Genomic DNA, 10,551 nt, shown 5'->3' on the forward strand with positions numbered 1-10,551 from the left:
TTCAATTATCCATTGCAATTTGAAAACCTGTGACGACTAATCGTACTTTACACTTAAAACACTGTTGAAAACAGTAGTTTCAGAATAGTCTTTCTACTATTAACACTTAAGTTTACATGGAAAATAAATTTTATATAAAATTGATCATCTACACAAAACGATAATACATAAAAAATAAATTATGCAAAAGCTATACAATTTAACTGAAAGAAAGTATACGATCGATAGAAAGAATAAATAGTACTAGCTGGAATTTAATAATAACTGCAAAACTTACAACATTAAATTAGACAGTGTTTATCGAGAAAACTTAAAAGTTGCATTAGTTAAATCAACAGACTCAACTTTTGCGTAAGAAATTAACATTTTCTTTAATGTCATTTTAAGATTTACAGTAACAAGGTGGTGAATATATTACAAGGATTATTTACTTTTGCATCTAACAATTCACTATATAATTCATAATGTAAAAATAACTACTACATAAGTATTAATCAAATAAAAGTTAAGAGAAATAAATGTAGTAACGAAAGAGTATATATATATAATGTTTATGAACATACTGCAGGCATCACTATTATGTGGCAGAATCTTGCAAAATTCAAAATATAAAGTATAAACGAATAAATGTATATATTTACTCACAATATAGTATAAATAAGCACGACTAAAATTTTTGCAACAATATCGTAAACGCGATAAAATAAGAGTATAAAACCATGTTGAAGGTTTACAAATAGAGAAACAGAAAGTATCAAATATTTAAACTGCTCACTAGTATTCACTGCAATAATTAGTCTAAGCTATGTGAAATACAATAATTGTATAAGGAAATTCGTATATAAATATGAAAATTCTTTACTTTGAAAGAACGTATTAGTTAAATGCCAAAACATTTGGAATATATGTTTTCACCTCATTAATGTGGGTAATAAATTCGTAATAAATGAACGTGTGTATGTTATTATAACACACTTTCTAATCGATTCCGTAATTAATGGAAAAATACTATTTTTCATAATGTCTGACATAAATATGACGTATTTATTCACCGAGTTTTCAGAATTTTATAAATTCTTGTATAACAGCAACTTGTTCATGCAGAATTCTTTTTTACATTATCAATTAATATACGTACAATAAAGATTTAAGAAAAAGAAACACTGATTCAACTTTTAATTTCACTTACTTAATAAATATAAAGATCGAAAGAAGTCAGGAATATATGCAATAAAAATTATTAAATATAACAAAAAATGCACTGCAGAAAGATTTACGCACATATTCCGCAATAATAATACACATTTTTTCTTTCATGAAAAACCCATAAATTACAGATATCTACCCTAATTAATATATCAAATTTGTTTCCACTGCAAAACCTTTCTCCTTATACATTTTTGCATTATAAAAATATCTAGACATAATGTATTATTATACTGAACATTGAACTCATAACATATCTGATGCATATATCAATTGGTTTGTGACTGCTCAATAGATATTATTTCCAGTATTGTTGATCACCAAGGTGACAAATTTGATCTAATATAAAAATATATACCAATACAGTATTTAACACGTACAGATTTGGATAATCACTTGCAACAATTGCCAGTTGCTGTCTTTTGTCCTTCTGTCTCGACTAATCGACGACCTTGACCGCTTGTACTAGCACTTCCTGATTGTTCATTTTTTGGAAGTTTCTTAGCTGTAACAGATTGGTACGACAAAACTTATTTGTAAATTTATATATTTGTTTCTACATAGACGAATGAAAATATGGTACGAAACAGAGATGGGCAAAAATTTCGATTAAAGTGGGTTTATTTGTAAAATTATTCGAAGACTTCGAAGACCACTAAAACCACTAGACAAAATCCAAATTCTATCGAGTTTAGTGTCATTTTAATCGGAAGAACGCTACGAACTAGCTGGCGCCACTTCCATGAAAAAATTATGAAAAATAAACAAGTTTGCAATTGAATTACACACCGATATACCTGACTGGGCGTCGAAGACTTCGAAGACTTTCCACGAATAAACCCACTTCATTCGAAATTTTTATTTACATAAAATCTTTGCCCATCTCTGGTACGAAATAAGTCTTTACAAAGTATGCCTAACGCAACAACAGATATTATTTCAAAACCAGATGCCCTTTTCATATTACCTAGATAACACCGCTATCATTTTAATTGGACAAAAACGTTGAACTATTCTCGTATATCTGTACTCGCGCCAATGTAATAATTAATTTGATTTATGCAATTAAAGAGATATTGTAAATTATCTTACCTATCGCTAGAAATATATCGTTAACATTCATTGCTGTTTTGGCTGAAGTTTCCATGAAAAGAAGGCCATTTTCATCTGCGTACGTTTGAGCTTCATCAAATTCTACACCTCTCTTATTTGCAAGGTCTGCCTTATTTCCAGCTAATGCTATAACTATGCTTGGACTGGCTTGCCGTTGCAATTCCTTTACCCACGTTTGGGCACGTACAAATGTGTCCTATATGTTTAATTAAAAGATTAGTCTGTACAAACAGCGTAAAATAATTTATTGTTAATAATGTTTCGGAGATGATCTACAGATGTATTTAGACTCCAATAAATAGAAAATCCAGAATCAAATTTAAAAGTGCTACAAAATATAGAAGAAGTTGGAAGAAGTAATTAGAATCTTGCATCTTTAGACGTTATTTACCTTGATGACATTATATTCTTTGGCGTGTATGGAAATATCATTTATAGTTAAGTTCAATATTAAGATTGAATCATTTTTACTTGCCTGGTTTGTTATGTCATACACAACAATGGCTGCCTGCGCTCCTCGATAATACATTGGAGCAAGACTGTGATAACGCTCTTGTCCTGCTGTATCCCAAATCTCAAATTTTACAGTTGTGTCATCCAGACATACTGTTTGTGTTAAAAATGCAGCTGAAATCACACATTCAAATAATGATTACTAAGAAGAGACGAATACTATTTATGAGTACACAGAATGATTCGAACTAGGTCAAATTTTCATTTGATTCAAAGTTAGAAAAAAACGAAAATAATTTTGTACTATTTAACACGTTCCCTGTGCCAAGCCCTTTTCTGTGGCCTGCAGATCAAGTTTAACGTGTACCACCGGTGGTACACGTAGCACGGAACGTGTTAACAACGTCTACTACCTTGAGTATAGTTTTTTTGTGAATGCGAATCGAATCGGTGTACTGACAAGCTTAGCGTTAGTTAGTATTTTTTCCGTTTAAATGTAAACATGTAATTTTGTTGCATCTATTAACTCTAATTAGCATTTTACGAGTAAAAGGTATAAGACAAGGTATAAAACACAAAACTTTTAATATATAACAAAATATTTCAATGTTTGTTTAATTACAACAAGCATTCTAACATTTTAGGATTACATTCTATGCGTATTTTAATATATTTTCTATATGGTAGAATATAGTATACATATTATTTATTACAGACCTCTGGGCGACGCTGGCTCGAAAAACACATGTTGATGTTTCTCTCCTTCTCTTGCTCGGTAAGACAGTCCCAGAGTAGTAGCAACATGTGGTTTTTGAGCCAGCATCGCCCAGGTCTGATTTATTACAATGTTTACAGTTTCATTCAGATGAAAGATATAATCGTGTTTTACATATATTTTATGAAAAAGGTTCTTACCTCCAATAGTACTTTCTTGATACTCGTGAAACTGTCCTTTGACAAACCTCAACACGAGGCTCGATTTTCCAACTGCTGATTCTCCGAGCAATACCAATTTGAACTGACAAATCTTTCCTTGCGTTGAACCATTTGGCCTCTGGGCTGTACCCCGATTAGCCATGATTACCTATACGCAAAAAGATTGTTAATCTCTTGAAAGTGTTAGATTTCTAAAACATAATATAATGAACGGTCATCGTCCAAAAATATTTCAACTGAATCGATGAATAAATATACATATGTCTGTTTGTATCGAAAGTTCATTCGGTAGAGAAAGATCCCACATTTATGCAATATAATCAAAGCCAACTAAATACATAGAATAGATAATCGAACTTTAACATTTAACAAAGGGAAAATTGAACAGGGGTTTGCTAAGAATTATTCACGTTTTTTGCAAGCGGAAAGATGTTTTCAAATAAAGATTAAAGTGTCATTAAAGATTCGGAGATTTCGAGAGGTCGATATCCTAGCAAAGTTTACGAAATGAATAATATAATCGCTTAAGTACACAAATACTCGGCGTGTCTCGCAGTCATACAAGATAGATACCGATTACTATAAAAACAAGCACGCAAAATTTCGTTATCTATTCTGATCTGTTATGATTATTTTCTGCTCACAAGTGAAAAGTACAGTGGGTACAAAGTAAAGGAAAATAATAGCGTATACTACTTAACACATTAAAGCGGAGGTCTTGTTAATTACATTAGCCAATTAGTTCGCGGAACTAGTCTCGAAGACTGAGCAGCTCGGCGTTGATTCGCAATAATGTTACCGTTGATCAAATTCGAACTCTATAAACGATAATATGAAGCCCGTTTCAACAAGAAGATTGAACGAAAGGTAAGGATCGGTAAGATAGAGTGGCTAAACGCAGCAAGGTTCACGGCGATCACGGGATTCGCAATTTGCACAACACGGTGACTAGAAGGAAACAGGTCCGCATCGCACGATTCGCACAAGCCCGTCCGTGTGTGAGTCAGAGTCCGGGTACGGACTCATAGGGGAAAAAAACGTCCATAAGAGTGAGAACGCATCAAATGAAAAACACGATAGCATATACATATGTAGTACGCGCTATTGGATGCACACTAGCGAGTACACCAAGTTACGTGCAACTATGGTACTCGTAAAAGAGACTCACCCGAAAGTTATCTACGTAACCAATACCTCATAACCTTCAACGAAATAGTATTATCGAAAAATCACGAGAAACCGTTAAAGCGGTGCATAAGGACTGCGAAAGAAAGAAACCGATAAGGACGCATAGAGTTCTGTGTACGCGCGCGCGAATTCTCTTTCTCGCTTTACCCTAGCGTGGCTCATAATGCTCTTTCTCTCTTATACATGCTCACTAAACTCTGTCTTCATTCCTCTCGCTCCGTTATTCGCTTAAACTACAACTTTCTCTCTCTCTCTCCCTCCCTCCCTCCCTCTCTTTTTCTCTCACACATTCAGTTACTCATTCGCAGAGTCTTTCCTTCTTTCGCCGCTTACGCTCATTCTACCATTCTCTCTTGCGCTCACTCATTCACGCTATCTGTTTCTCTGTTCCACTCGAGAGATTACAAGAGATAGATAGAGAGCGAGAGAGAGAGAGAGAGAGAGAGAAGGAGAGGCGAATAAAGGGAGTAAGTGATGCGCCACGATAGTTACGGTTCCGAGTACTTGTCACCGCCCGTGAAACGTCAGCACGATCTGAAATATCGAATCGTTCCGGGAAATGAAAAAGTTTTGTTGCTCGAGGAAAGAAAAACGGTAAAAAAAAGAATAGAACACAGATAAAAGAAATCGCGTGTCGAAGGGTACACAGGATCTTATCAACATCCGTATGATAGTGTACAAGCCAAAAGGCGAATAATATAGGCACTGTAGTCGAGCACCTGTGTAGATGACATTCTGCGCCTCTATCGTAAATGACACTGTTCATAAACAACCGATTCTCTCGCGCGCACGACAATTCATAGGAAAACGAAAAACATTAGAAATGTAGTTCGTTGGTAGCATGAATAGGGACACCTAACAAGATGGAAAAGTCGAATTTGTCGATTCTTAACCTGCTGCGTGAGGAAGCTCGCCGTTGGATAGAAATGCGGCACTAGCTCTTTAGGCGTTTAGGTCGATGGGTGCACAACACCGCGCGACGATGATTAATGTCAATTCACTGCCGCGCGTCAGACACGATCACTTGTCTCCAGTAAATCGGCCCACTAACAGAGCATAGATTGTGCAATCTATATAGAATGTGTACATTTATGACAGCTCCGGTTGGTACACACACCAGACACACGACTTTGCAAAGATCGCTGGTTTTTTCTTTTTCACACTCCCCTTTTCTGTTCGAGGACGAGATTTTACCACTTTTCCGGGAACCACAGCTGTTCCATACAGCACTTTTTCGCGATCGAACGTAAAATAATAGTATTTCTTTATAATCCGATGGGATTCAGTTTCCAATTGAAGAATTTGATCGCACTAAATGGAACCAAGACTGAGGCTCAAATCACGCACACGGAACACACAGTGGCTGTGACACTTTCGTTTACAACGACGTACCCCGTAGATCACGCACACGCAACTCTTTTCCGATGACTAACGAATTAGCCAATTACCAGGAATCGTTCGTGAAATCTTGAAGAAACGACGGAACGACCTCGACCAAGGAAAATCTTTCGTGGGTACCTTTCTTCAATGTCGTTTTCTTTTTCCTCGAGTCGGAAATATGGCGGATTTCAATGAAGGCGACTAAAGATCAGCGCCTCTCTCGACCGATAACATTGCGCACACGGTAACAAAGTGTACTATATTTATATCATAGAAATGAAACTTTGGTATTTTTCGAAAATCAATTTCCAATGAATACAATATTGTCTCAAAATACAGCCGCTGTAATACATACGTATACATAAATATACAAAATACGTTTCTATGAATGCATACAGTGTCAACGAAAATATTGGTATTGGCACAACCCAAGTATTCGTAGAAAATTCTTTGTGAATTTGTGAAGAATGCGATTCTCTATAAAAAATATATAACTAAGTATACCATGAATCATAGAATTTGATGATGATTATAGTAAAGGAAAATAATAATATACCTTAGACCATATAAACCTATAGACACGGCACAGTTAATTTTAATTATGATACGATACCTTGTGTATCGGAACCCGTGATCGGAACTGATCAGAACCAATCAGAACTATCAGAAGTACCTGAAGTGTCACATATACACACATATACAACCAATAGAAGTAGTGAACGTCCCATGTACTTATTAAAATAAAAAATGAAAGTGCAAGTTTTAAATCTCTGTACCCAGTCAGCTGTCAGCTAGGCCTGCCTCGAGCAGAAACCGAGCCTATCTGCTGAGCAGAATCCAGGACTGAGTGGACAGCATTGTGCCCGAGTTGCTTCTGCCGGCGCCGAGCCGGACAGATTTCCGGTCTTTCTGCCGGCAGAAAGCGCGTAGATACAAAATCACTTACTGTGATTAAAATACCATACAAAATAATCAGAATATCTCGTATTCGAAAACGAAAAAGTGCAATTACGACAAGAAATATTATTGTTTGTAACTTGATGCATATGAAAGAATTGTTACATATATTTTATGGCAAAATAAATATGTTGACGAATCACTGGTATATATATATATTCGATTATTTACTTACGCAATTATTTATTAATAACTAGTTCATAATAAAATTAAAAATCATAGCAAAACATTTCAGCAAATTAATAAAATAGAATCGAATAGAAAACCATTCTTGGTATTCTTATAACTGTATAGTCTCGTGTTGTAACAATAAATTCATCATTGTTCGACGTGCTATTTGAAATTGCACATATACATACTGTATTTTGCAAATCGGTATCGGTGAAAGAAATTATATGTAATTCCAAAAATATATGTTTATACATTTGTTAATCTTGCAATTTAATCGTTCATTCATTCTGTGTATTAAATATATACATGCTCAATTTGATGTTAATAATTCAGCACCGTTCGTTAATCCTTCGTCGTTACTTTCCTGTTTTATGAAAACAATGTTGCTTGCGTTGGTTATCACTTTTGTATCGTTAGACGAATTATTCGCAAACGTGTTCAAAGATGCGCTATTACGGAAGTTTACTGTAGCAGGCATTCTCGAATCTTCATTAGTCTTGCACTGATTAACACTAGCGTTAGTACCTATAGTATGTAAGTACCTCTTCTTGTGAGTTGTTAAATTTACACTCTGAAAAAATTCCTTTCCGTAGACTTTACATTCATACGGTACAATCTTGGAATGATTCCTCTCTTGTATGGACAAGTTTTTACTGTGCCGGAGCTCTTTACCACATATACCATGTTTGCGCTGCTTGAATTCCGAATGAGTCCATAAGTGCGTCGTTAAATTCCCACTATAACTAAACCATTTCCCACATATTTGGCAACCATACGGGCGTTCGCCGGTATGCGTTCTCATATGAGCCGCCAAGCACCTGCGGTAAGTAAAACACTTCTCGCATTGACTGCATTTGTGCTGTCGTTTTCCGTTGTGAGTCTTCATGTGTGCAAACATGTTCTTTTTATACACGAATTCATTGAAACATATTTTGCACTGGTATTTAATTTCCTCCCCTTCAACTATTCTCGGCGGTCTTCCACGACGTTTCGATTTGGTCGAAGACACCGTTTTTGAATTGCCTATTAATTGATTTACCAGCTTTTGCATTTCATGGGCAATTGCTGAGTGTTTGAGGTTTCGAGTATCATTTACGTGATACCATTGACTCGTTTGATTCGGATTAGTATTGCCTTCCTCAGTAGTCTGGAACGTCATACCATTCTGCGTGTAGTCTTTCATGTATGCTGTAGGATCGTTTTCCTGAAACATTAACACGGTATAATTAGTAAACGTTTTAATTAATATGGAGGTTCATGAATTATATGTAAGCAAGCTTCCAGTTGGAGCTGTTGCTACCGAAATACTATGAGATCTTTATGCAAAATAAAAATTGTTTGTATCAATTCTAAGAAACACATGAGCCAAATAACATTGCTATTCTTCCTTTAATAATTTCAACAAGATGATAAAAATAATAGGTGAACATTCTTAAATTCTTTTAGTCCTTTTACTATTTTAAATTGCATTTTCACATTTTTATAATAAATGCATAAAAGTATCCGAGTAAATATAAATTTACTCTAAAATCTTTAGCAGGTGCAGAAAGGATATTTCCTTCTTTTTCACTAAAAGATTAACAAATATATATTACTTTTTGAATTCCTCAATCCTCTCTCTCTCTCTCTAATTCATTCCTGAAATTGGCTCCCTAAAATTTAAATTCAAACATATGACACATATTCTGTATTTAAATAATGAACAAAAGAAAACACAAGCTCGGATACTCAGTTTTCGAGGTCAAGTATCCATTGGATATCCAAATAGAAAGAGCAGAATAATTGGATTTAAATTGAGTTAGCATTCAAATACTAATATAGATTGAGTATTTGATGATTGATAATGTAAAATTATAGAACCTACTTTCATTGTAAATAAACTTTGTTGATCATGGATCTCAACCTTTGGTTTTATCTCGTTGGACAGCTGTGCATGACTCAAAAATTGTGGTGATTGACTGTATTTGTACTCAACATCTGCACCATTGAACAGTGGATAAGAGGAGTTATCCAATGATGCATTAATTCTCTCATCAATATTGACATCTTCTATGCTTATACATTCCTGTTTTATTTCTACGGGATCAAACATCTAGAAATACAAGTTATTTTATAAAATTATATATTGTACAAGTAACTTAGGACTAATTAATTTATTGAAGCAAAATTACGAGAAACTCTCTCTCTCTCTCATTCGAAGTTCGTAAAAAGGTACCTAATACATTTTTATTTGGATACATACCTTGAAAGTATCAATAGCTCTGCTATCATTTGAAATTTTTTCGAATTCGCTCAATTAACATAAATCGCACATTGTTACTTCACTGTGGCTGTTCATTATGTGCATATTTACACGAAAGATTATTTATAAACATCTCCTGAAAATTAGTCATTAGATAATAAGTAATAAGGGGTTGCTTTGATTGTATCAGACCATCAAGTTTCTGTTCTCCAAACAGAATGCCAAACAGCCAAACTGCCACAAACTGCCAAACCAAACGGCCAAATGCCAAATGCTGCAAATGTCAAACAGTAGCTTCGATTTCGATATTTCGATCAATTTCGATTGTGCACACCTTTTCTCGCGCATGCGCGGCGATTTCAGCCACAGTAACGTAAGCTTCTCGATAAAATGGGGTTCCTTGGGCACCCCGCAGAATTTTAAAAAATTTATATGATTTGATTCTGAAAAATGAACGTATAACAAATGTATTTGTGTATATTTTGTAACTCGTAGGACACGTCCTACTAAAAAAAGGGCTCTGTACGCTAACCCGGAATAATACAGAGAATATTTCAACACAAAGAGCATTTGGAAAAATAACCCTATAATTGATAGTTACTTCTTTTCACTTCTTTTGTATACAACCTGTATATACCAGATGACGGATGTGGGCAGAGTGGGGCAGAGTGATAAAATATTTACCGGTGAAAACATATTTGCATCACGGTTTTGTCGTTCCTTACAATTATTTATGCAACAAGTCTGCACCATTTTTCCAAATGTATATGAAATAATGCATAAATGTATTGGGCAGGCAAATAAGTTCGTTAGGTTTTTGTGATTTATCCCAATGTGAAAAACCGAACGAACTTATTTGCCAACCCAATATATATACTTGTGTACCTCGCTTTTAAATCGTTATC

At 34.7% G+C, this 10,551-nt stretch overlaps 2 protein-coding genes across 9 annotated transcripts in view; both read right to left on the reverse strand.

Annotated features, from left to right (window-relative positions):
* Window positions 1-6,481, reverse strand: part of Rab5 (RAS oncogene family member Rab5) — an 8,215-nt gene extending 1,734 nt beyond the window's left edge. The window contains exons 1-5 of one of the 6 annotated variants that reach the window (XM_076425109.1): window positions 6,345-6,481; window positions 3,688-3,856; window positions 2,795-2,946; window positions 2,299-2,515; window positions 1,587-1,711 (exon numbers count right to left, since the gene is read on the reverse strand). In XM_076425109.1, the coding sequence (XP_076281224.1) occupies window positions 1,599-1,711; window positions 2,299-2,515; window positions 2,795-2,946; window positions 3,688-3,850 (645 nt within the window). In that variant the 5' untranslated portion in view covers window positions 3,851-3,856; window positions 6,345-6,481 and the 3' untranslated portion in view covers window positions 1,587-1,598. Of the gene's footprint in view, window positions 1-1,586; window positions 1,712-2,298; window positions 2,516-2,794; window positions 2,947-3,687; window positions 3,857-4,409; window positions 4,578-4,876; window positions 5,016-5,615; window positions 5,734-5,789 lie in introns of those variants that run through there. The other 5 variants (XM_076425104.1, XM_076425103.1, XM_076425105.1 and 2 more) reach the window with 5 other exon arrangements.
* Window positions 6,482-7,332: 851 nt separating this feature from the next.
* LOC143209452 (uncharacterized) lies at window positions 7,333-10,550 on the reverse strand. Of its 3 annotated transcripts, none has more exons than XM_076425089.1 (5): window positions 10,331-10,550; window positions 9,981-10,089; window positions 9,647-9,920; window positions 9,308-9,496; window positions 7,333-8,608 (listed from the first exon to the last, which is right to left on the reverse strand). In XM_076425089.1, exons 4-5 carry the CDS (start codon window positions 9,494-9,496, stop codon window positions 7,715-7,717), a joined length of 1,083 nt encoding a protein of 360 aa, XP_076281204.1. In that variant the 5' UTR covers window positions 9,647-9,920; window positions 9,981-10,089; window positions 10,331-10,550; the 3' UTR covers window positions 7,333-7,714. The 3 variants fall into 3 exon arrangements, with proteins under 3 accessions (XP_076281204.1, XP_076281201.1, XP_076281202.1); XM_076425086.1 differs by having other exon boundaries at window positions 7,347-8,608; window positions 9,269-9,496; window positions 10,331-10,546; XM_076425087.1 differs by lacking the exons at window positions 9,981-10,089; window positions 10,331-10,550 and having other exon boundaries at window positions 7,347-8,608; window positions 9,269-9,496; window positions 9,647-9,782; window positions 9,839-9,916.
* Window position 10,551: the final 1 nt, after the last annotated feature.

The sequence above is a fragment of the Lasioglossum baleicum genome, chromosome 6 (genome assembly GCF_051020765.1).
Source record: "Lasioglossum baleicum chromosome 6, iyLasBale1, whole genome shotgun sequence".
Lineage (NCBI taxonomy): Eukaryota > Metazoa > Arthropoda > Insecta > Hymenoptera > Halictidae > Lasioglossum > Lasioglossum baleicum.